Source organism: Leucoraja erinacea, chromosome 18 (assembly GCF_028641065.1).
Source record: "Leucoraja erinacea ecotype New England chromosome 18, Leri_hhj_1, whole genome shotgun sequence".
NCBI classification, from domain to species: domain Eukaryota; kingdom Metazoa; phylum Chordata; class Chondrichthyes; order Rajiformes; family Rajidae; genus Leucoraja; species Leucoraja erinaceus.
In genome coordinates, this window is record NC_073394.1 from 1,345,913 (window position 1) to 1,373,564 (window position 27,652).

At 44.0% G+C, this 27,652-nt stretch overlaps 2 protein-coding genes across 2 annotated transcripts in view; one reads left to right on the forward strand and one right to left on the reverse strand.

The window, feature by feature from the left end:
* The window catches only part of ext2 (exostosin glycosyltransferase 2), a 169,169-nt gene that overhangs the window by 128,341 nt on the left and 13,176 nt on the right, over positions 1-27,652 (reverse strand). The gene's annotated exons all lie outside the window — the stretch shown is intronic.
* fibinb (fin bud initiation factor b) lies at positions 19,972-22,299 on the forward strand. The gene has a single exon (XM_055649133.1). It carries the CDS (start codon positions 20,924-20,926, stop codon positions 21,539-21,541), a length of 618 nt encoding a protein of 205 aa, XP_055505108.1. The 5' UTR covers positions 19,972-20,923; the 3' UTR covers positions 21,542-22,299.

A 27,652-nucleotide genomic window follows, 5' to 3' on the forward strand; every position in this document is an offset into this window, starting at 1 on the left:
AAATCAATCCTCGACATAAGGAACTGCAGATGCTGGCTTACCTGGCACACAAGGCACAAAGTGTTGGAGTAACTCCACCGTTCAGGCAACATCTCTGGAGAATTGGATTGGTTACAATTTGGGTGGGTGCCTTTCTTTGCAGTGTTCTGCTTGTTCACAGTTGCGCATCTGTTTTTACTGCTTTCTTCACGTTTTTCTTCACCGCTCTCTGTCTACATCTCCTCCGGACACTATTTGCAATTTGCATCCTACATTTTCCTCTGTCTAATATGATGAGCAGTGATTGATCAGATTGCATGGGCACTTGCTCGCAGTTCTAAGGCACTGGGGACAGCTTGCACCAAGTGTAAGCCAGGCTGCATTGTCGTGAGGGTGAGTATACATCATCTACAAAGCAGCTACTTGAATTTGGAACCCTGATTCCACGCCTTCAATCGGTCATTTTGCTGCTGCCACCCGTGACTTGCTTCAGCAACAGTCAGTCACTTTTGTGACTGCTCAGCATGCTGTACTAAGACATGCCTACAGGTAAAAGACTCAGGAACAGCTTCTTCCCCTGTTATCAGGCTTCTGAACGGTCCTTCCATAAGCTAGGGTACTGTCCGATTCACCTCTACCCCATTGCAGACATTGGACTTTGTCTCTGGAACTGATGTGCTACAACGCTGAGACTATATCCTGCACTCTGTATCTTCCCCTTTGCTCCACCTATTATACGTGAGATTGCATTTATGTATGGTATTATCTGATCTGATTGGATAGCTTGCCAAACAAGGCTTTTCACTGGACCTCAGTACATGTGGCAATAATAGATTTCAACCTAAACCTGAAAGTGTCCAAAGATAGGCATAAAATGCTGGAGTAACACAGCGGGTCAGGCAACATCTCTGGAGAAAGGGTGACATTTCGTGTCACCCATCCTTTTTCTCCAGAGATGCTGCCTGTCCTGCTGAGTTACTCCAGTATTTTGTGTTTATCTTTGGAGTCTATCTTCGACCATCATCTGCAAGTCCTTCCTACACCTGAAAGTGTCCAATTAGTTAGAGCTTTTGCTCAGTGGTATTAACATCTCCCATCCATTAAGCAAGGCAATGAAAAGTAAAGAGCTGGAGTGGGTGCTGGCTCGACGGGCCGAATGGCCTACACCTGCACCTATTGTCTATTAGTCATGGTCTTCCCTGGGTAAAGCCAGAGCAGACGCAGAGCAGAATTATTCACACGACTTGGCTGCTGCTTATTCCATCTCAAATTTTTGCCTAATTATAGAATTCAAAAAGAGTGACTTTGCAGACTTTGTTCATCAACCACAGCAGATGGGCTCTGTAATGTGGTTTAGGATGCAACAATGGTGTACTTGTCACTAATCTTACAGTTGGAAAAGCACAATCTTTGTATGTTCAGGCTGGTTAAGGAAATGGAACCTTCCATAAACAAATCACGGCAGCAAAACATAAATAGAACTACATTAAATAATTCCCCAAATGACCTGCTTCCTGCCGCTTTGGTAAGTGTAACCTACTCCCTCAGTCCACAGGTCAGGTCAGGTCCATGTCAACCCGAATGTAGAAACAAGGAACTGCAGAGGCTGGTTTATACCAAACATAGACACAAAGTGCCGGAGTAACTCAGCGGGTCGGGCAGCATCTCTGGAGAAAAAAGATAGGTGACATTTCGGGTGGAGACCCTTCTTCAGACTCCTGACTTAGTTTGAACAGATAACTCATTCTATTTTTGTATGGTATATCTGATCTGATTAGATAGCATGCAAAACAAAGCTTTTCACTGTACATGTGGCGGCATAGTGACACATCGGTAGAGTTGCTGCCTTACAGCACCAGGGACCTGGGTTCCATCCAGACCATGGATGCTGTCTGGACAGAGTTTGCACGTTCACCCCGTGACCTGCGTGGGGTCTTTGGAAGATGCTGCCTACGGAGGCTCGCCAGGAGTTGATTTAGGGCAAACACAAGGGGCCCACAAATGAAGAGAACTAGGTATAGATTAAGAACAGCATCAACATTTTGAATGATTTCCAATATATTGAAGATACAAGATGAGAGGCTAGTCAGGAGCAAGCAGGAAGGGTGAAATCAACATTTAAGAATAAGTCAAACTGTTTTTTAACAGACATGGTTTAAATTGATATGAGAACATGGTGGGCTCATGGAATTTGGAAGGGATCCTGTTTGCTTGGAGGATAAACGCAATCACAGGCAGAGCGATCTGTTTCCATTTAATTCTAACATAAATAGACCAATTTCTGGCTTCATAAATTTTGCTAATACATTTACTTGCAAGCAAATCCTGTTCTGGAGGTTGTTGCATTTCCTGACAGAAGCCAATTCTCCTGAGATTTAAGATGCATTTTGAAATGGTTATAATTCAGTCTTATCTCTCACTGTCCCTGGCATCTGGCAGCCATCCCTAATGTGTAGGATTGAACAAGTGCACGGGTGATCGCTGGTCAGCGCGGACTCAGTGGGCCAAAGGGCCTGTTTCCGTTCTTTATCTCTAAACTAAATTTAAAAATCAAACCTAAACACTGGGTACGATTACTCGCACAGAAATGTCGAAGTCATATGCAGTACTGTACAACCAAAGAACGGCAGAGAATATACAAACATACGTGGAAATAATTAACGCCCTTCCTGTTCACATGCTTTGCTTCTTTGCCCACATCTAATTGCCTATATATAAAACCAAGCCTTTTCCTAGCTGACTGCTTTGAAGTTTTTAGTGATGCCTCGTTTTACCATTGGAGGGTGGAAGATGTTCAGTAAATAGCAATTTTTATTTTGCCCCAGATGTAATTTTGAGTAAAAAGGGTTGTGTTTGCCAAAGTGAAGATTGCTTCCTTAGACGGAGTTTAAAGTGTGTGAGAGTGGCGGAGAGCGTGTACAAATTGATAGACTTTATTTGTCCAAACATCACCTAATGTGAGTGCTCAATACACCTGAAACATTAATTCTGTGACCATCAACATATTGAACAGAAACGTTGCTTTCAACCTATGGTTTTGCTTCACCACCTCCCCAAGACATCGCTCATTGTTTGGTTTTCCATCCAGCTGCCAACCTGTCAACTGAACAGTTTATGCATGTGATATGTTTTGTCAGCCTATCAAAGTTACGTGCTGAGGACAGTCTTCAAAGGGATTACTTCCTCATCAGAATCATTCAATGTAATGAATGTTGATCCATCTACTTGTTCAGGCTATCCAATTATAATTCAAGCCAAATCGTGTCATTAGTGATAGGAGCAGAATTAGGCGGCCCATCAAGTCTACTCCACCATTCAATCATGGCTGATCTATCTCTCCCTCTTAACCCCATTCTCCTACCTTCTCTCCTCTATGCCCTAGAAATTTCTTAGTTACACAACCAGTAGTAGCATTTTTCTGCTGCCCTTCTGTGCATGGGGAATAAAGTCTAGTCCGGGGATGGGGAACCTGCGGCCTTCTAGGCCATTAAGTGCGGCCTTTTGAATGAATCCAAATTTTGTAGAACAAATCCTTTTATTTTTATTAATATGTTTTTGTTCGTCTTTTATTATTTTTATTTTAATCTTAAAATGAACGTATTTAAAATACCAAAGAGTAAAAGAAGATTCAACAAAATAATCCTCCCCTCATGAAAAATGCTTTCTTGCTTTCCAACCACTTATTGCTGCGTATCTACATTCTCCTACCTAACCCAAATCAAGAGGCCCTTAAGGTCACAAATGACGGATATCTACCCATCTAGAAGATCAGCTGAAACTGCGTACCTCCATGTTGCAACCAAATATTCAAATGCTTTCCCACAAAAAGCCGACACAACAAAGTCATTAAAAGGTACACAAAAATGCTGGAGAAACTCAGCGGGTGCAGCAGCATCTATGGAGCGAAGGAAATAGGCAACGTTTCGGGCCGAAACCCTTCTTCAGACTTGGACATAGTCGCTCCATAGATGCTGCTGCAACCGCTGAGTTTCTCCAGCATTTTTGTGTACCTTCGATCTTCCAGCATCTGCAGTTCCTTCTTGAAAACAAAGGTTCAGTGGGATAAGGGCAGATGGGCCAAGTGAAGATGGGGCACCTTGTTTGCATGGGCAAGTTGGGCCGAAGGGCCTGTTTCTGTGCTGTATGGTGTAATTATATGTCTTTCCTGGGTATAGATTTCAAGTCTTTCCTGGGTATAGATTGCACAATGAATAACTAATCTCAAACAGAATGATTTAATTTCTGACATTTAACTTTTAGCCATTTTGTATGAAACTTCTAATCCAACCACAAGAATCTTGGCTGAGCGTACGTTAGTCAAATTTCAACGACACTATTTTAGAAAAGTAAAACGAGGTTTGAATAATTCATTTTTCACTGATGATTAATTTTCATTTCAGTGTGCACTGTGTCAAGCCTCATTTAAGGCAATAAAATAGAAGAATTTGTGAAATGGTAATTAGAGCTCCACATTGGGTCAAGATGTACTTGAAGCATTGTTTGTGGTTTTATTTGAAGCAAAGTACCCATAAAAATTACTGAATATTTTGCCAGTAATGCAGAGTTACAAATGTTGGTCTATTTCTGCCAAAATTGCCGTCTCACCCATTTTTATAGCTCCTTATGGGTTCAGAATTTTTTCACATCAGTCGAAACCCCTCTGTGACACCACTGTTCATGACGTTTCTATGATGTAAAAGATTTAATCACAAGGAAAATTATGGTAAGCCAATCTTCAAAGGTGAAAGGAAAAATCGTTTAAGAAGGAACTGCAGATGCTGGAAAATCGAAGGTACACAAAAATGCTGGAGAAACTCAGCGGGTGCAGCAGCATCTATGGAGCGAAGGAAATAGGCAACGTTTTGGGCCGAAACCCTTCCGGGTTTCTGCCCGAAACGTTGCCTATTTCCTTCAGGGTTTCGGCCCGAAACGTTGCCTATTTTCTTCAGGGTTTCGGCCCGAAACGTTGCCTACCCCCTGCCCTCCATAGATGCTGCTGCACCCGCTGAGTTTCTCCAGCATTTTTGTGTACCAAAGGATAAAATGTACTAGGAACCCGAGGGGCACCTGTTTAACACAGTGGGTGGTGGGTGTATGGAACGAGCTGCCAGAGGAGGTAGGGACTATCACAACATTTAAAAGTCATGCTGACATGGATACGGAAGGTCTCGTGGGATGTGGGAAAAACGTGGGCAGATGGGACTAATGTAGATGGGGAATCTTGTTGGGCATGAATAGGTTGGGCTGAAGGACTGTGTTTCCATGCAGTATGACTCTATGACGCAAACCACATTCCATGTAACAAACTGTTGAGTTATATGCCCTGTTATTGCAGGTTCCATTATTAGTGCATGATCATTTGTGGCAGGGAAGAATATCCAGTGGACTTGTGATCAAAATGTTCACTCGTTTGAGCTGTTCTCTCATTAGTTTCATGAAAATTGCAGTTATTTTGTCGTGGATGAGTTGGGTCGAAGGGCCTGTTTCCATGCTTCATGCCTCTATTTACCCTGGAAGCTTCAAGACATTGTTACAGTCGTGCATCAATTAGCACCAGAAGGTTGACATATTTAACACATAGTTATCCTTTAATAGATGTTTAAGAAAGAACTGCGGATGCTGGAAAAATCAAAGGTGGACAAAAATGCTGGAGAAGCTCAGCGGGTGAGGCAGCATCTGTGGAGTGAAGGAAATAGGCGACGTTTCGGGACGTTTCAAACATCAGCCTGAAGAAGGGTCTCGACCCGAAACATCACCTACCTTCCTCTTTAATAGATGTGATTCAGTTTCTGCAACAACACTTCAATATCTCTCATGTAAAAAGAGAATAATTGAAACTGTAAGATTACTCCCATGATGGAATGGTGAATCTCTGGAACCCTCTGCCACAGAGGGTAGTTGAGGCCAGTTCATTGGCTATATTTAAGAGGGAGTTAGATGTGGCCCTTGTGGCTAAGGGGATTAGGGGGTATGGAGAGAAGGCAGGTACGGGATACTGAGTTGGATGATCAGCCATGATCATATTGAATGGCGGTGCAGGCTCGAAGGGCCGAATGGCCTACTCCTGCACCTAATTTCTATGTTTCTGTGTTTCTATGTAGTAAAATGGATTTTCTTTATTTTTAAATGTGAAGAAACTAATAGCAAATGTTACCTGCCATTTAGCAGAGATTATAACAATATTTTATTCCCGAGAACACATAAGGTTTCAGAGTCATTAAATTAACATTTTCAAAATATTAAGGGAAAGTGATGGAATATATAAGAACATTTATTTTTGCTGCTTCAAATAGAGGTGGGGGTGGTGTAGCCCTTGATGCAGCCATGTGTAAAGCTAACAAAACACTTTAGCTTGCAGAGAGATGAAAAAGCTTGGAAACGTCCAGAAAAATCCTTGATTGCTTGTTGATTTTTTTTCTGATATTGTAGATTTTCTTTAAACTATAGGTCATAAGGTCATAAGTGATAGGAGCAGAATGAGGCCATTCTGTCCTTCAAGTCTACTCTGCCATTCAATCATGGCTGCTCTATCTCTCCCTCCTAACCCCATTCCTCTGCCTTCTCCCCATAACCTCTGACACCCGTACTAATCAAAAATCTATCTATCTCTGCCTTAAAAATATCCACTGACTTGGCCTCCGCTGCCTTCTGTGGCAAAGAATTCCACAGTTTCACCACCCAGGTATTTATAAATATAGGACAAAGATGGTCTTTGATTACAGATCAGCCGTGAAGTTGAATAAAGGATGGGTTAGCAGGATAAATTGCCTAATCTTGATCGAATATTTATATATGTCCCATTACAATGTTTCAATGTCACCTACTGAAAGTCATTAGTTGGTATTGACCTGAACTAATTCATGTTGTGTGGTCACAGTGCAACTTGAGGAGATGGCTTAAATACTTCATTGCAAATGAAGACCTTTATTGAAGTTAAGGATATACAACATTCTTCACTTAAAATCTAATTGGCACCTACGTTTTTAACACCAATAATCTCCTTTTTAATTAAATGACTTTTACATGATTCACCGTGTAGATGTTATGAAATTAAACTCAATGTTACAATAATTATATATTTTGGCACCATTGACTGGTCCATCGGGCACAATATTTTACAGCGGAACACTCTGCATGTGTATCTTGGCCTTTTTTTTATTTTGTCTGGTTCAATTCAAATTACTGCCAAGTATTTGTGCTTTGGTTCCAGTTTATGGAATATAATGTGGGTGAAAGCTGGATTGAAAGGCATGCTGGGACCAAAGAGTGGAATAAAGAGGGCAAAGTCTTCACAAGACACCCCCGTGCAACGTTAAAGGGCCTGTCCCACTTGCCGATTTTTTCAGCGACTGCCAGCGTCATATCAGTGTCGCCACAAGATTTTGAACATTTCACAATCCAATGGCGACAAAAAAATGTTGCAACACTTGAACAAACACCGCGCGTCAAACGCCATCACACCGTGTCACGCCTTCACTTTTACAGTGACCTGATACGTCAGTCAATGCCGGCAGTCGCCAAAAAACTCACCAAGTGGGACAAGCCCTAGACATTTGATGACTTGAGAACGTGCGGGTGATGCATGTGGTGATAATGTGAGACTCTCCACCGCACATGGCCATTACGATTAATTGCCTGGATGCATTTGAACATTAATTAGCTGTACAAATGAGAGAGAAATGAATAAAAGGAATAATAGCGTTAGATTAAGATGAATTATCTTGATGGAAGGCTCATGTGGAGCATAAATTAGATAAATGGCTTGACTGCCATAAATTGAACGTAATTATATGAAAGTGAAGAATAATGTCTGCTGGTCATCGACTTCCTCCACACATTTATTTTGGTGACATTAACATTGAATATTACAGTGAAACAGGTGCACATCTCTTATCCCTGCTTCTCCATCACACTCACAAGGAGTTATACAAATCTGCTGCAATCATCCAAGGAGGTCAAATAACAACTAGTTGGTATTATGAAGGTGAGAGTTATGTTGCATAACTGATGAGCTGCTGCTGGTGTAAGATATGAACAATACAAGTCAGGCCTCCAGTAGGTTCTGAACCATTCCTCACCGTAACATCAACTAACACTACAAGATGAGGTTTAGGTTTATTATTGCCAAGTGTACCAAGTTACGGTGAAAAGCTTTGTTTTGCATACAATGCAATCGTTTTTCTCTGAGATCTTCAGTTTCCTCTCAGACTCCAAAGACATACAGGTTTGTAGGTTAATTAGCTTGGTATAAGTGTAAATTGTCTCTAGTGTGCGAAGGATAGTGTTAATGTGCAGGGAACGCTGGTCGATGCGGACACAGTGGGCCAAAGGGCCTGTTTCCGCGCTGTATCACTAAAAGTAAAACATCTCTTAGGCAGCATCTCTGGAGGACATAGATAGGTGACGTTTCACAGAGTGCTGGAGTAACTCAGCGGGCCAGGCAGCATCTGTGGAGAACATGGATAGGTGACGTTTCACAGAGTGCTGGAGTAACTCAGCGGGTCAGGCAGCATCTGTGGAGAACATGGATAGGTGACGTTTCACAGCGTGCTGGAGTAACTCAGTGGGTCAGGCAGCATCTGTGGAGAACATGGATAGGTGACGTTTCACAGAGTGCTGGAGTAACTCAGCGGGTAAGGCAGCATCTGTGGAGAACATGGATAGGTGACGTTTCACAGAGTGCTGGAGTAACTCAGTGGGTCAGGCAGCATCTGTGGAGAACATGGATAGGTGACGTTTCACATAGTGCTGGAGTAACTCAGCGGGTAAGGCAGCATCTGTGGAGAACATGGATTGTTGACGTTTTGGGTCGGGATCTTTCTGAAGTCTCTCACTAAGGCCTAATGTAATTGCAGTAAAACACCTTTCCTCTTGTACTTAAATCCTCTCTTAATAAAGGTAACACTGATCCCCTTTCAGTGCCTTCTGTTTAAGGACAGATAGGTGCTTTTGAACATCAATGTCACAATATCTCTCACCATTTAAAAAGATCATGTAAGTAATTGAAGACATAAAACAGGTTTAAAACTAATGAAAACATAAATTTATTTTAAATATGTAGTTAAGGAACTGACTTAAAACATTATTTTTGACCAAGGTAATAAAAAATCATTGATGTGCACTTATGTTTACGATCCAAATTGGCATTGCTTTCAAATGAACAGGACAGTGAGATGAATATTAAAAAAAAGGACACAAAGTGCTGGAGTAACTCAGCGGGTCAGGCAGCATCTGTGGAGAACATGGATAGGTGACGTTTCACAGAGTGCTGGAGTAACTCAGCGGGTCAGGCAGCATCTGTGGAGAACATGGATAGGTGACGTTTCACAGAGTGCTGGAGTAACTCAGCGGGTCAGGCAGCATCTGTGGAGAACATGGATAGGTGACATTTCACAGAGTGCTGGAGTAATTCAGCAGGTCAGGCAGCATCCCTGGAGGCACAAAACCTCACCAATCCATGTTCTTCAGAGATGCTACCTGAAGTGCAGAGTTACTCCAGCACTTTGTGTTTTTGTGTGTATTGTTGAAGGCCTGGATAGTGTGGATGTGGAGAGAAGGTTTCTACTAATGGGAGAGTCTAGGACCAGAAGGTACCGCATCAGAATAAAAGGACATACCTTTAGAAAGGAGATGAGGTGGAATTTTGTTAGTCAGAGGGACTATCTGTGGAATTGGTTGCAACAGAAGGCTGTGGGGGCAAAGTCATTGGGTATTTTTAAAGTGGAGATTAACAAATTGTTGATTATTAAGGGTGCATAGGTTGTGGAGAGAAGGCAGAATAATGAGATTGAGAGGGAAAGATAGATCAGCCATGATTGAATGGTGGATTAGACTTGATGGGCCAGATGGCCTAATTCTGCTCTTCTGACTCAAGAACCAGCATCAGCAGTTCCTAGTTTCAACAGTGACAAGTATGCCTGCCAAGATTGGCACTACACCAGACAACCAAGCAACAAAAAGCATGGTCAGACCTTAGCAGGCAATATTATTGCAAATGTTCTCTCCGTAGGGCTTTTACATCTCAGGATCCATGGTATTTTTTACTCTTAGTTGTCTGAGATATCGTTTCAACATATTAAAAGCTACAAAAATAGGCAACCATTGTCTGTGTTTAGACTCCAACAGGATTAAAACTGTCAGAGTTCAGACTACTTGAACACAGCCCCAGGAAATTTACTTTATAAAGATTAACATAACATTTGAATACTCCTGGACTACATTTAGATTTTAGTTATTTAATATTTATTGTTCTTACTTCTTCAGGCATTTGCTTATGGAGATAAATTCTGATATTCCATGTCTGCTTGGATTTCATAATAAATGTTACTTAGCCCTTATTGTATCCAGAACATTCCACTCAAGAGCATAGCATTAAAAACTCCTTGGAGAGTTATTAATAAACAATCCTTCTTCTGTTGGTAACTCCCTCCAGCTTCACATTTCAGATGGTATTAAGAGCATCAAGCCTTAAGGATTATACAGTTGACATCATGGCTATTTTGGATTTTTTACTAATTCCAGCATGACACCCTATTTTTATAATTCTCATCAACTGTTTGAAATACTAATGCCAGAAAATTCAAGCAGGGCATTCCAAACACTTGAGGATGGATGGATCTTGCATGAGTGCTATGAACCAAGAGGAGGTAACGTTACCACTCGGTTGAGGGCCCTACACTGCTCATTGTGGGTGTTAGAACTGCTGCCTCACAGCACCAGAGAGCCAGGTTCGATCCCGACTATGGGTGCTGTTTGTACAGAGTTTGTACGTTCTCCCCGTGACCTGCATGGGATTTCTCCGAGATCTTCGGTTTCCTCACACATTCCAAAGACGTGCAGGTTTGTAGGTTAATTGGTTTAGTATAAATATAAATTGTCCCTGGTGTGTGCAGGATAGTGTTAATGTAAGGGGATCGCTGGTCGGTGCAGATCTGTGTTGGCCGAAGGGCCTGTTTCCGCGCTGTATCTCTAAATTATATATTTTTATACTCACTGGTCTGACTGCTTGCAAGTTCTCCCTCCCCTTTAACCACCACCAACTCTGCCCACTCCAACTACCTGGCACTAACTAGGTCAATGAAGTGATCATTTATAATTAAAACTTACACTGCGACAATGAATTTGATGCCCTTCAGAATTCCAAGTCTAGAACTCAAACATAGACCAATACAGGACAGGAACCGGCCCTCTGCTCCACAAGATCTGTGCCAAACATAATGCCAAGGCCAACTCTTAGCTACCCGCACATAATCCATATTCCTCCATTCCTTGCATATCCACATGCACATGCAAAAGTTATTTAAATGCTACTATTGTATCTGCCTTCACCACTGCTTCTGGCAGCGGGTTCCAGGCACCCATCACCCTCCGTGTAAAAAAACGTAACCCCGCACATCTCTTTTAAACTTTGGCCTTCTTATCTTGAAGCTAAGTTCGCTTTGACATTCACACCTGGGGAAATCCCACTGAGTTACACCAGCACTTTGGGTTTTTTTGTTACCATCACCTGCAGTTCCTTGTTTCGACATTTGACTGCTCCACTGGAAAATCCCCTCGAGGTTTGCTTACTTTGAAGAAGTTCTCCTCCTCTCTCTGATGGGACTTTGTGAAACTCTCCCTCTGTGATTCCTGCTGCTCTCTTGCGCAATGACCTTGTTCTGACCCAGACTGACTACCACAGGCACATGTGTTTCCTCAACACTTACCTGCGTCGCCACCTTGTAACACCTGGCTTCAAACCCTGTTTCCAGGCCTCCCATTTCAGGCCCAAACAAGATTTCAGATGACTACACTCGATTCATCGGTTTTGCAACAGTTCTCCTTCCATGCCCTGTCTACAATCCCCGGCACACACCGGCACCAGGAGGCTCTCGCTCTGACTCTCCTGCAGCTCCGGGCCTCACCCAAGGCTCTTGAAAGACTTGATTCACCTGTTGGATGAAGTACATCAAAGCAGGCATGGATGATGCTGGTGATACTCAGCAGGTCAAGATGTATCTGTGGGAAGAGCAACAGCGTTGATGTTTCGTGTCAGAGATCCTGAGGCAGAACTGGGAAGGAGATCAAAAGAACGTCAAGCTACAAGGTGGTTGTAGGAGGGGCTGTCTCTGGTAAGACTGGGTTGTTTAGTTTAGTTTAGAGATTCAGCATGGAAAGGGTCATTTGGCACACCGACCAGTGATGCCCGCACACTTACACTATGCTACACACACTTAAGGACAATTTACAATTTTACCGAAGCCAATTATCCTAGAACCCTGTACGTCTTTGTAGTGTGGGAAGAAACTGGAGCACCCGGAGAAAACCCACACAGGTCACAGGGAGAAACTCCGTATAGACTGCACCTATTGTCAGGAGGATCAAACCCGGGTCTCTGGCGCTGTGAGGCAGCAACTATCTATGTGCCACCGGGTGATCATGGAGATACATTTTAATTTTCTGGCTTCACATCTCACCCCTGCTCACAATGCACAATGCATTTCGTTGTCTCTGTACTGTACACTGACAATGACAATTAAAATTGAATCTGAATCTTGAGTCTTTTGCTTTTCATCTCTGGCTTTGTTCAGCCATCTGCCAATCAAACTAGGCTTGGTAACTATTTTAATGTTCCAAGTATCTTTACAACTTTAAAATGGCGTCTCTTGCACAGGCAAGGGCATGTTTGTGGGGAAACCTAGCTCACCTCACAAAAGAGCAGACAACTCATGATAGTGATAACAAGGATCTGCAGATGCTGGCTCACCAAAGTAAGACACAGAGTGCTGGAGTAACTCAGTGGGACAGGCAGCATCTGTGGAGAACATGGATAGGTGACGTTTCACAGAGTGCTGGAGTAACTCAGCGGGGGTCAGGCAGCATCTGTGGAGAACATGGATAGGTGATGTTTCACAGAGTGCTGGAGTAACTCAGCGGGTCAGGCAGCATCTGTGGAGAACATGGATAGGTGACGTTTCACAGAGTGCTGGAGTAACTCAGCGGGTGCAGCAGCATCTATGGAGCTAAGGAAATAGGTAACGTTTCGGGCTGAAACGTTGCCTATTTCCAGAAGAGTTTCGGCCAGAAACGTTGCCTATTTCCTTAGCTCCATAGATGCTGCTGCACTATAACGCAGTGGGTCAGGCAGCATCTGTGGAGAACATGGATAGGTGACGTTTCACAGAGTGCTGGAGTAACTCAGTGGGTCAGGCAGCATCTGTGGAGAACATGGATAGGTGATGTTTCACAGAGTGCTGGAGTAACTCAGTGGGTCAGGCAACATCTGTGGAGAACATGGATAGGTGACGTTTCGGGTCAAGACCCTTCTTCGGACTAATTACAGGGTGGGGTGGGGCAGGAGAGAAAACTGAGAATGGGGAAGGGTAGGCAAAGCATGGCTGATAATCAATGAACACAGGCGAGGGGGTTTTCTTTGACAGGCAGATTGTTGGATAAAAGACTCAATATAACGTGTTATGTTAATCTGACATTTTGATCTCGAATCTCCAGTTGTCTCTTAATTTTGCGCAGGTGAATAAATATTCAGCAGAATGAAGGAATCACACTCCATTCCTGCAACCCCAACACTATTAATGAAAGGGCTCACCTACTTCTGAACAGTCCTCCCATTCAACTCTACTCCATTGCGGACATTGGACTTTGTCTATGGGAGGGAGGTTGGTAGGACCAGTGTAGCTGGGGCACGTTGGCCGGTGTGGGCAAGTTGGGCCTAAGGGCCTTCTCTGTTATCAGGCTTCTGAATGGTCCTTCCATAAGCTAGGGTACTGTCCGATTCACCTCTATCCCATTGTGGACATTGGACTCTGTCCCTGGAATGCAGAGACCTATATTCTGTACTCTGTATCTTCCTCTTTGTTCTATCTGTTGTACTTGAGTTTGATTTGATGGTAAATGTATATATTATCTGATCTGTTTGGATAACAACATTTTTCACTGTACCTGAGTGCCCATAACACTAATAAACATAAACCTAAACCTCAACCTAATTTAGAATGCGTTCCTGTTGATTTATTCCAGCAGTTGCAATCATTCTACAAATATTTGCTGCTTATTTCTGTGGTTTCATGTAGCAAATGGTGTGCCAGCTGCTAAAGATTTAATGATCACTTCAAAGCATGTGAACAAAATTAGTTGATCCCAAACACTGGCGCATTAGTGGACATTCCTCTTGAAATACAGAACGTCTGAGAGAATTAGTGAAGAGCATGAAGTGCACGTCAAGCTGACAGAGAGGAGTATGAAGAGGGAAAAAGGTCCAGTCAGCAGGAGCTTAACCTATGACGAGCGTTTGTTTCAACCTCCCAAAATGCAAGGTCTCGACCCGAAATGTCACCTGTCCCCATGCTCTCCAGAGATGCTGCCTGACCTGTTGAGTTACTCCAGCATTTTGTGTCCTTTTGTGTTTCCACAGAATGCAACACTGAACTAAATTCCTTTAGCCGTTTCTCATCTCAATTGCCCAGCTGATCAAGATCCAGCTATTTTCTTTGTTAATCATCTTCACTGTAAAATACCACGTATTTTACTTCCATCTGCCAGCTTACTCATCATAGAAACATAGAAACATAGAAATTAGGTGCAGGAGTAGGCCATGCCCCTTCGAGCCTGCACCGCCATTCAATATGATCATGGCTGATCATCCAACTCAGTATCCCGTACCTGCCTTCTCTCCATACCCCCTGATCCCCTTAGCCACAAGGGCCACATCTAACTCCCTCTTAAATATAGCCAATGAACTGGCCTCAACTACCCTCTGTGGCAGAGAGTTCCAGAGATTCACCACTCTCTGTGTGAAAAAAGTTCTTCTCATCTCGGTTTTAAAGGATTTCCCCCTTATCCTTAAGCTGTGACCCCTTGTCCTGGACTTCCTTGCCTTGTACATTCTCATCCAATCATTGATATAAATGTAAACGCCTTGAGAAGAAATAAGGGAGCAGAAGGCCTAGGTATTCAAGGATAGCCAGCGGTGTAATTATAGTCAGGGATCTAGAAATGGTGGAGCCCAGACATCTTTGAACTCCAGAAGTAGAGAGGTGTGAGGCTGCAAAAGGATTTGAAAGCAAAGATTAAAACTTTAAACATGAGGGTCTTTGTTACACTAAAGGGTTTAAATGGTTTTGCAATATATTCAGCAATACAATAATGTGATAGTGATTTAAAACATCTTAATATCTATGGCCTCTTGAAAAGTTTCCAAGGTGTTTCAAATCCAGGATCTCTAGTTTGAAAGCAGGTTTTATTAATACTCGAATACCAATAACATCTCAGCTTTCCTTGTGAGAGATGTTTAAATAGTATATTGCTGGCATTGTCCCTGTAAAGTCAAATATTTCCCTCAGAATATCTGGCAAAGTCTGATTATTCTAGGTCGAATACATTGCAGCTTTTTGGCAGATTACACGTTCTGCTTCTTTCTTGGGAGGACGTGGAGTATGATTGAAAAGAATTCCCAGAAAATGTGCCCAGTGATGAATAGTTAAGTATTTGACAAATGCTGGATCGACACATCTTGGACTTAACTGAAACAGCCACTCTATCCAAAATGCAATCTAATATTTCAAACCTGTGCATGCCAAGTGGGATACCTGCTATCCAATCGTATCAGATAAGACTGTACATAATACAATCAAGACAAACTCAAGTCTAAAGTTTAAATTCCATTTGGAATATTTTGGAGGACCAAGAAACCAAGAACCAAGAACTAAAGGGTACGATACAGAGTGCAGAATATTCTCAGCATTCCAGCATAAAAGCTCCAGAGAAAAAGTCCAATGTCCGCAATGGGCTAGAGGTGAATCGGACAGTACCCTAGTTTATGGAAGGATTGTTCAGCAGTCTGATAACAGAAGGGAAGAAGTTGTTCCTGAGTCTGGTTCGTGTTTTCACACTGCTGAACTTTTTCTCTGATGGGTGCAGGGAGAAGAAAGAATGACCAGGATGGGACAAGTCTGACTATATTGGCTGCTTTTCCGAGGCAGCGTGAAGTGTAGATGGAGTCCATGGTGGGGGTGTGTGGTCTGTGTGATGGACTGGGCTACATCTACAACTCGCTGCAACTTCTTGTGGTCTTGGGCAGAGCTGGTCCCAAACCAAGCCCGACAATAAGCTTTCTATGGTGCAGCTGTGGAAGTTTATAGGTTTGTAAGAGCCAGTTGTTATGCCTACATTCCACCATGCAATACCTGTTTATACGCCAGCAACTCCTTCCTGTTAGTTTGCTGTAGAGAATTAAAGCACACACAACAGCAACAACGTTTGTATAAAGAGAATAGGCAGGATGAATGTACCCGCCAAGAATTTAAATTGATTATAGTCAGGGTTAATAGTGCTAAGAAGTTCAAGAGTTGGGAAACCAGTTTTGAAACCAATTAAAATTCTGCTCCATCAAGCATCAGATCCCAGTGGGTGGAAATTGCTTTCTCCAGAAGCTCAAACAATATTCCTCTCTAGATTCTCTGGGCAAAGACACTGGATTTATGGTGTAGCTTGAGTGTGACTGACAAGCAAAAATATCATAATACAATGATCAAGTTACAAGGGGACCTATAGAAGGAACAGAAGGAATAAATAAGCCTGGGGCATATTTTTATTAGTATTCTGCTTTATTGACTTGGAACTAAAGACCAGTTTATGCACTAGAATACATCACAATACGTTATAAGTAGGTTTATGAAAGATGGGAGTGACTTAAATATTCCTTTTCTCCATAGATGCTGCCTCATCCGATGATTTTCTCCAACATTTTGTCTACCTTTGACTTCAATATTCCATGCACTCAGCCCGCTGAGTTTCTCCAGCATTGTTGTGTACCTTGGAGCTGGGTGGTAGAGGTTGTAGGTTTGGGAAGTACATTGATGCAGTTCCTTCTTAAACAAAGTGATGAGAGGCTTGGCTTTGAACATCCAAAGTAAGCATCATGAAAGCTCTCTGAAGTTACCATGGGGTTGGAAACTGGAGAGTTTGAATCCAGAAACGGTGAAGGTATGATGATATCTGCCCATGAAAATAACACGTGACTATGAAAGAAACCATGAAGAGGAACATTACATCTGCCAATGGCCCTTGTCCTCTGGGTGGTAGAGGTTGAAGGTTTGGGAAGTACATTGATGCAGCTCACACTCAGTTGCTGCTGCCCATCTTGTGCATATTGTGCATGGAAATGGCCAATGTTTAAGACAGTTCCCCAAAGTGGGGTACACATACCCCCAGTGGTATGCGAACGGTCTTCAGGGGGTACGCGGCAATTTTCAGCTATGTGCTACTGAAACATAGATTCATTATTAGAAAAAAAGTACTATGGCTACAAATTATTTTATACATACATATTTGCAAAGAAATTATATATTTGGTATGAATTCTCCAACTCGAGTTGTGATAGCTGCTGCATTTGGGGCTTGCAGACTCCCGCGCGACAATTTTTATTGACATTTACAATGAAATACATAGAAACAAAGAAAATAGATGCTGGAGTAGGCCATTCGGCCCTTCGAGCCCTGCACCGCCATTCAATATGATCATGGCTGATCATCCAACTCAGTATCCTGTACCTGCCTTCTCTCCATACCCCCTGATCCCTTTAGCCACAAGGGCCACATCTAACTCCCTCTTAAATATAGCCAATGAACTGGCCTCGATTGTTTTTAACGAGGGGTACAAGATGCTTACGAAAATTTATGAAGGGGTATCAAAACTTTGGGAGTCACTGTTTTAAGATAATGGTGAAAAGCAGATAAAATAGACTGATTTATTTCTGGAATGAGACTTGCGTTCTGATTCAGTTGCATTCCCCAGACTGCATTATATCTCTTCACTGCTAATTCAGACCTGATGGGCAAAATAAAGACGGTGAGTGATCACGAGGGGAGCAATGTACCACAGGATAGTCAGCCTCCGACTTGGTCAGGACTTCACAGTCATTCTGTGGTTAATTCAGTTGAATTCCTGCTTATTATTGACTCACCACATTCATGGTGATGAAGTCAGTGAAGTTCATGCCTTTGGAAGCAAAAGAGAATGCAGATGTAGAAGAAGAGCAGAACTGTGGAAGTTTTTCTTTTTACCCATTCGGTCCAAGTCAGCAGTGAAGAGATATAGCACAGTGGTGGGATGGAACTGAATCAGAACTCAAGTTTGATTCCAGAATAGATCATTCCATCTGCCTTTCACCATTATCTTAAACATTGACTATTTCCATGCTCGGCAAGTCAAGCAGCATCTGTGGAGGCAAAAGGTGCAGAAATGTCGACACTCCTTTTGCTTCCACCAAAGCTGCTTGACCAGCTGAGTTCTACCAATGGTCTGTTTTTGACCATTACACTATTGTGTGTCAATCAATAATTAACTTATTTCTTGCTCTGAAGTGTTATTCAATTATCAATTGTAAGCATGAATGTTGTTTGAATGTTTGTTCTTAACCAGGCTTCGTTTTGGACATCCAAAATATGTATCATGAAAGCTCCCATGGGGTTGGAAACTGGAGAGTTTGAATCCAGAAATGGTGAAGCTATGGTGATATCTGCCCATGAAAATAACACGTGACTATGATCCTGGGCTTACTTAATACCAATGTGTATTGCTTCATTGTTTAAGGAATTGCGAATGGAGCTCAATATAGTCAGCTTCACTGAGCAATCCAACTTATTGTGGATGAACATTTGTTGATGCAGAAGCTCAATGGCCTTGGATCCATATATGTCTGTCTGTCTGCCTGTCTGCCTGTCTGCCTGTCTGTCTGGTTTACAGTACCATGACCTCTAGGGGTCCAAATGACAATTAAATTGACTCTTGACTCTCTTGACTTGACTCTTGATGTTCTGTTGTGCTGCTGAAAGTAAGAATGTCATTGTTCTATCTCGAACATAGGACAATAAAACACTCTTCACTCTTGATGTGTTGGGACTGCCTGGTCCTTCTGATAGTTTTTCACTTGACCCCAACTTCAGTTAATAAGAGCACATTATGTTACATATTGTCAAAATCATCTTTAGGGCAGTTTCAAGATTCAGCATTTGTCTGGGTTTGGTTTAGGGACGGGAGTTGACTGGTTTTGATGGAATACAACCAGGACTGGTGAAATAATTTATTTTCACAATTCTGTTTCAGCAAAAGTGCCGACTGTGAATGAATCCAATGGTTGTTACAATATATTCAACAGAATGCTAACGTGCGGGAAGGGAGCGCGCTATAAGATTACAGCGTGCAGTACACGCTTAACCTAATCACCATTGAGGATTTAATGTGAGTTTCCCGGTTCAATAACAACCAGATCCAACGTAATGTGTTCGACCTGAAACATGAACTCTATTTCCACAGATGCTGACTGGCCTGCTGAATGCGGAAGCATGCCCCAATTTTGTGTCAGTCCATCGCGGGATCTGCAACGGAAAATGGGGAAAGAGAACTGTACATGGAAAGATTCAGTTCTGCAGCAATTATGGCGACATTGGAGGCCACTGGCCACCTTTCCACTTTACACGTCTAAGGTTGTTGAGCGTACTTTTATTTGGAATAAATCACAATAAATAAAATAGCAAAACATACGTTGTTGTCCTAAATGCACAGAGTCTCTTGTCCAGAGTTGGGGAATCGAGGACCAGAGGGCGTAGCTTTAAGGTGAAGGGGAAAAGAATTAATAAGAATCCGAGGGGTGACTTTTTCATACAAAGGTTGGTGGGTGTATGGAATAAGCTGCCAGGGGAGGTAGTTGAGGCTGGGACTGTCCCATCGTTTAAGAAACAGTTAGACAGGTACATGGATAGGACAGGTTTGGAGGGATATGGACCAAGCGAAGGCAGGTGGGACTAGTGTAGCTGGGACATGTTGGCCGGTGTAGGGAAGCTGGGCCGATGGGCATGTTTCCACGCTGTATCACGCTATGATTCCATCAGTGCCTGTGCGTGTGTGTGTGTGTGTGATTGCATCGCCGCGCATGTGAAAGAAATTAATCGCTCTACGCCTCGATTCACAGTAAGTAGCAAATGTTTTCCATCGCCCGCAGAAATGTAGCTTGAGATTTCGAAAATAAATTGGGTTAGATTGGTGAGAAAAGTGCGTGTAGACTTTAGCGCGCAAGAGTGGCGATGGAACGAACAGTGGATTTTCTTTATTAATTGCACAGTTTTGGAGTTTGAATAACTGAGGGCGCTAAGGAAAGGCCGAGAACGGAGCTGGTTCGGAAATTTAGCCCAAACAAACGCAGGAAAAGAAACTGGTGTTTAAGAAGGAACTGCAGATGCTGGAAAAATCGTAGACGAAAATGCTGGAGAAACTCAGCGGGTGAGGCAGCATCTATGGAGCAAGGAATAGGCGACGTGTCGGGTCGAGAGACCCTTCTTCAGACTGAAATCGGAAAATCGGAAAAGAAACGGAAATGGTTTTGTTGATTGCGTTTTAAATCTTGCTGCTGTTGTAAATGTTAGCTGGCTGGTTCCGACTGGTTTCTGGTCACACACGATGTGAACTCTGTAAACGGGACAAGCCCGAGAGAATAAAGACGTGATTAAAATCGAAAAGTCGGTGTTGCTTCGTGCGGAGAGGTGGCGACGTGAGTTTAGCGCTAATGTCTGCGGGCGGCGTATCCCGCGGGGTCGCAGAGGGGAGATTGGTGCCGCTCGCTGCCAAACTATCCTCCAACACACATGCCGGGCTGACGCGGGCTCTGTAGACGCGGAGCACGTCATCTGAAATCCTCATGTACACTGACGGCTGGTGAGAAAGGCGCAGCTAAAGGAGACGTGGAGAGAAAGGGGGGTTTAAAAAAAACTGGCTCAACTCAAATTACACCTTATGTCAGGATTGCGGAGGAATCATTGGTCGGAGACGCGAGTGGAGAGTTGACGAGGAGTTCCACAGGGGGGTCCTACAATGGAAAGGAAATTGTTTCCGAAAAGTGTCTCCAGTCTGCCGTTGTGAAGTGCGGGCTGGGCTGGGCTGGGCTGGGAGCAAGATGCTGGGTCCAAGCGTGGTGTACTTTAGCCTCCTGTGCTCGCTGTCGCGGGCTGTGTTCACCGGACCCCTCCACCCGGAGATGTCCAACGGTACTTTCCATCACTACTTTGTACCGGACGGGGACTACGAGGAGAATGATGATCCTGAGAAATGCCAGATGCTTTTCCAAGTGTCGGACGAGCGGCGCTGCGGGGTCGGAGTGGACACGGAGATGTATCTCAAGGAGGAGATGACCACCATCAGGAGACAAGTGCAGGACGCGGCGCGGGTGTTGGAAGGAGTCGGCAAGAACATCGCCTACGACCTGGACGGCGAGGACAGCTACGGGAACTACCTCCGCAGGGAAGCCTCACAGATCGGGGAAGCTTTCATGCATTCCGACCGCTCGCTGGTGGAGCTGGAAGTGAAATTCCGACAGAGTCAAGAGGGCGAGGTGAGGGAGGTGAACGCCATTAACGATGAAGTGGTTCACATGCTCTACAACACCAGGGAGATTCTGAAGGAGACGATGGAGATCTCGTCTGGGTTAAAAGACAAACACGAACTCCTCACCCTCATCGTCAGAAGTCATGGGACGAGGCTGAGCAGGCTGAAGAACGATTTCATGCGAGGCTGAGATCGCGACTGCTCACGGCGGATTGCCAGTCCTCCAGTAATAATATTTCATTATTTCTGCAGCATATTTATCAAATTATATTGGCGTAATGTGAGATGTGTAAATGACACCCTCCCCCCATCTAATATTATATCACTAACACTGCGTAACAAGTCGCTTTGCGGCCAGCGTATCTATATGAAGCGTGGAGAGAGAGAGAGAGGTCCATTATGAAGCCATCCTGTCATTGTGTACATGTGTCAGTGTTTTGTTCAACGTTCGTTGCTGCATATGTTTTGGCGCCTTTAAATATATACTGACGTGTCACCTCAAACACCGCAGGCAGGTACAAGTATTTTAATACAAAAAAATAAAAGATTTACCGCAACTATGCTTATTTAGGGTGGCTTTCAGCCGTGGGTCTAAAATAAAATGCAATGAGTTCTTTACGGTCCCTGAACACTAATGTCGATGGAATTGAAACATTATTAAGGTGGAGCAGTTAGAACCAATTTGGAGACAGTAATACGCTTATTAACGCCGCCCTTTTAGCAGCCATTCTCCGGATTGAACAGGTCAGAATAACTGCATACGCGCCGCGCTACTCGATTACAGCAAACTGACAGCTTTGATTAATGGCACAGCTTTAAAGTCTGGATTTGCCAACAATTTCCGCTCCGCTTTCAAGAGGTAAAACACACCAAGCCCGGATCGAGTTCATGTTTGTTTTCTGAGCGTCTTGTGGTCGGATCTTTTGACATTAAAGGATTATGGAGGGACTCGGATTTAAAGTGTCAGTTAATCAACAAACGCTTGAAAGCGTGCACTGTGAAATGACTCAGAGACGGAACTTGGCTGTAATATGTTGGATGCTAAACGCCTGAGAGAGAGGGAGAGCGAGGGGGGGGGGAGCGCCTAGCGAGTGTTCCCGCTCACGGGGGCGCTGTTTCTGTGGACACGTTTCACCCACAACCACTGTGACTCTGTAGCGAGCAAATCAGACAAGTCCAAAGAACCCGCGCAAGTTAAATTCTACTCATGTACCTCAAAATCCACTTTAAAGAAGAACTTCTGCACTAAAACCCAACCTATTTCATATTGGTTGAGTGAGGGTCTCGACCCGAAATGTCCCCATTCCTTCTCTCCAGAGATGCTGCCTGTCCCGCTGAGTTACTCCAGCTTCTTGTGTCTAGAATAGCATCTGCAGTTCATTTCTATACAAATAAAGTGACCACGTCGGATATGGAACAGATAACTATCGTTGATGTTTGTGAGTTCAGGTTTCAGACTTTGACCAAATTGATACCGCCGTGGCTCGCGATATTAAACGGATATCCTGGGTGTAAAAACATAGCGAGCCGTACACGTACAGCATGTGAACAGGCCCAAGATTACAGTGCCTGCCGTGTACACTAGCCCTACACTCATCTAATCCAGTTAATGTCATTCTCATCACGTTCCCATTAACATCCTCTACCGCCCGACTCTCCCACACACCAGCGGCCAATTAACCCCTTCCACCCGCACACCTTTGGGATTTTGAATCATTTTTCCATTCGGCCATTGGTAAAAGACGCCCATTTCCCATTGGGAACCCCATTGATTGGTAGACTTTACAGCCGGGTTTCTTGAAGATTAACGTTCACAACAAATACATTGTAGTTTTCCATTCACGGCTCGAAGGGCCGAATAGCCTACTCCTGCACCTATTTTCTATGTTTCTATTTTCTTACACCAACAAATGGCCAGTTGCAGTAACCCGGTAGCACCGATTTAGCCAAAGTTTCGATGGTCACTTCCTGCTGATCTTCGTGCAGTATCCATCTTGTTTTGATCTGAGTTCTCCACCACCCTTCCTCTGCACTGCCCTGCCGGTTTAACGATGACTTGTGGGCTAATTAGTGTGGGCTAATTAGTGTGGGCTAATTTCTTCCTGGCGGCTTGATTCGCCTCCTTTGCCCCCCATGATAAAGTCTGTCCGTCACATGGCTGGGACGGGAGAGTGCCCTGGAGTCTGGTAAATTCCCTTCAGTGCATTTGGGGGGCATTATGCGGAGAGAGCTTTGGGGGCATCTATCTGTCCAACCGACACCACAGCTCCTGCAGGAAACTCCCTCAAGTCGTATGAGGTCAGTTCAAGTGCAATATAAAGTGTAGACACCGGGAACTGTAGGTAGACACAAAAAGCTGGAGTCATTCAGGCAGCAACTGGAGAAAGGGAATAGGTGACGTTTCGGGTCTCCAGAGCTGTAGGTGCTGGTTTACAAAATACAAAAGTGCTAGAGAACCTGAGCTGCATCTCTGCAGGACATGGATAGCTCGTGTTTCCAGTCAGCGCCATTCCCGAAACGACGTCTATCCTCGTTCTCCAGAGTTGTTGCTTGACCAGTTCAGTTACTCCAGCACTTGGTGTGTTCAGTATTTCAAGTGGAATATAGCCCTGGTAGGTCGCTTTCGAAGCTTTCTTATTTATTAGCTCGGTCGTATTAATGTTAGGATGAAACACGAATTAACAGTCTCTTGTCCAGAGTAGATGAATCGAGGACCAGCGGACATTGGGTTCAAGGTGAAGGGGAAAAGATTTAATAGGAATCCGAGGGGTAACTTTTTCACACGGTGGTGGTTGTATGGAACGAGCTGCCAGAGGAGGTCATTGCGGCTGGGACTATCCCAACATTTAAGAAACAGTTAGACAGGTACATGGATAGGACTGGTTTGGAGGGATACGGACTAAATGCTGGAGGTGGAACTAGTGTAGCTGGGACATGTTGGCCGGTGTGGGCAAGTTACGACTAAGGGCCTGTTTCCACGCTGTATCACTCTATGACTAATCATATTTCCTTGTATGAATAAGGGTGGGGATTGAACCGCTAGCTGTCAGAAGTGGATATTTTAGCTGCCGCGCTGTGTTCCAGCATTCCACACGCAGTGTTTTCCAACAAGGAACTGGGCGACGTGAAGTTTTGTTTAAGAAAGAACTGCAGATGCTGGAAAAATCGAAGGTAGACAAATATAATTGCAGTTACATTTATTTTGGCGTAAATAGGCGTCCACAACACTGTGCACTCGTGTGAAAGTGGTGTTTAACGGGCTAACGGAGGCACAAAACACTGGCGATGCTGCAATCTTGAGTAAAACGACGGCGCTGGAAGAACTCAGCGGGTGACGTTGCATCTGTGGGTGGCGTGAAGAAAGAAAGCCATCCGAAACGTCGCCTGGCCATTCCCTCCACAGATGCCGCCTGGCCATTCCCTCCACAGATGCCGCCTGGCCATTCCCTCCACAGATGCCGCCTGGCCCGCTGGCGCTCCAGCACGTTGTGGGGTTTTTTTTTAAACAGCCTAATATCACGGTCACCTGTTAGATTATTCCCAAATACAACAAAATCCTTATTTGCGCCTCAGACCAAACAATATGACTGCCCGATGCCGCAGTCGCCGCCGCCGCCACCAATACCCCCTTTTCCACAATACTCATTTAGTGTCAATACTTCCTACCGTCCATACACACAACAAGCTGGAGAGATGCAGAGAGAGGGGATACCGGGGATACTTGGAGTGAGACAAATTATTCATACCACTGGGGTGTAAATAAGTTCCAGTGAGATGCTGTCCCACCAATTTGCGTTCAGCCTCACTCTGACAAAGGAGGAGACCCAGGACAGAAAGGTCAGTGTGGGAATGGGATGGAGAATTCAAGTGTTTAGCCACCAGCCTTCCTTCCGTCCGATACCCACACCACGACAAACTCACGATCTCTCGCCGAAACAGGCCATTCTCATCTCTCCACCTATGTGATGACAATTCATCCCCCGCAAATATTACTTGGATCAAACGGATGGGGTCCAACCCAGACGGTCATTTGTGAAGGAAGGAACTGTTGATGTTGGTTTACACCGAAGATAGACACTAAATGCTGGAGTAACTCAGCGGGACAGGCAGCATCTATGGAGTGAAGGAATAGGTAACGTTCAGACTGATGTGGATGTGTGGAGGGCAGGGGGGGGGGGGGGGGAGCGTGAACCCGCATCTACCCCCCCCCCATATCAGTCTGAAGAGGGGCCTCGACCCGAAATGTCACATATTGCTTCGCTCCACAGATGCTGCTTCACCCGCTGAGTTTCTCCAGCATTTTTGTCTACCTTCCATTTTTCCAGTTTCTGCAGTTCTTTCTTAAACATTTGATGTGTATATTTTGATGTCTATGTTTCGTTCTCCTGTGGGGGAAACAATGCACAAGAGGCGAGGAGGCAAGGTTGGAGGTGGTGATTCCGGATTGAACTGCAACAAGGAGCGGATAGCGGTTCCGTATCACTCAAGGCTGACGTGGAGCGTCAGTGGCAAAGACACAAAACTGTCTTTGCCACTTCATTTCACAGCGCGTATATGAAAACAATTAAAACAATCGTCACATTTCACAATAGTGTAAGAATGGCCAGAGCGTGTAGAAAGTTGCGCGGTCGGAGTAGTCCACAACACGTGTTTATTTACATCAATCGAAAACAGGAAATGTTGGGAATCAACGGAGATTTAGCAAGAAAATAAATGCACTTTGAAAAACAGCCTGGAATAGAAGATAGACACAAAAAGCTGCAGTAACTCAGCGGAAAGAAGGAATGGGTGACGTTTCGGGTCGAGACATTTCTTCAGACCAAAAAAAGCAGCCTAGCGGTCCTACTGCACAAATTAACACCATTGTATATATTATTAAATGTGCGCCACAATATCTGACAATAATTACCAGCACCCCTGTCTAAATCTCACACCTTTCCCAATTAATGCTTTCAGTTTAGTGCATAAAATGCCACCACAATAGTAAGATATCAGGCGACAATGTATGCGTAGGCAAGAACTGCAGATGCTGGGTTAAATCGAAGGTAGACACAACATGCTGGAGTAACCCAGCGGGACAGGCAGCATCTCTGGAGAGAGGGAATGGGTGACGTTTCTGGTCGAGGCCTTTCTTCAGACTGAGAGTAATCCCTTCTCCCCAGAGATGCTGTATGAGTGTTGGGCAAAGTGGTCATGGGGACACTACTCCGTTTGGCAATGGTCCACACTTTCAAATCCGTGCCTCACAACCACACGGTGTTTACCTAAACTCGTTTAAACATCTGACGCGGAGATTAACTTGAATACAACTGAAGTTAAATTCTACACCAAGTGGATGAATGGCGGTGCTGGCTCGAAGGACCGAATGGCCTACTCGTGCACATATTGTCTATTGAAAGTGTTTTAAGAAGGAACTGCAGATGCTGGAAAATCGAAGGTACACAAAAAAGCTGGAGAAGGGTTTCAGTCTGAAGAAGGGTTTCGGCCCGAAACGTTGCCTATTTCCTTCGCTCCATAGATGCTGCTGCACCCGCTGAGTTTCTCCAGCTTTTTTGTGTACCGTCTATTGAAAGTTACCGGCCTACCCATTCTTACCCAATGAGCAACAGTGTGGCAATGAGCTTTCATGCCCAACAGCACATTACTGACGGTAGACCAAGGGTCTCGACCCGAAACGTCACCTATTCCTTCGCTCCATAGATGTTGCCTCACCCGCTGAGTTTCTCCAGCATTTTTGTCTACCTTTGATTTTTCCAGCATCTGTAGTTCTTTCTTAAACATTACTAACGGAATAACTTTCTCCTGGATATTTCAGTTTACTGACATCATCACTAACCCATATCCCTCCTCCCCGCCTTCCAAACTAGCTTGATTGCAAGACAGACACAAAAAGCTGGAGTAACTCAGCGGAACAGGCAGCATCTGTGCAGAAAAGGAATGGGCGACGTTTCGGGTCACTTCTTCAGACTGAAAGTCAGGGGAGAGGGAACCCAGAGATATAAACGGAACAAATGAACGAAAGATATGCAGAAAAAAATAACGATAATTGCAAGACTGACGGAGAGCATCTGCTTTCTGGTTTAACCACGTGAAGTCCAATGTCTCTCCCTTTGTAAGGTTGTGTCAAATTGCGTGTCCCAAATTTGGGATCAATATGAAACTATTGCAAGAAAGGTTTGTTTTTTTAATTCTGTATTTATACACTATAATTATAGGACAACGCGCGTATGTATGTCTGATGCCACCGGATTTTATGGAGATACCCAATGCATTGTATGTCGTCAGATGTAACGGTTTGGTT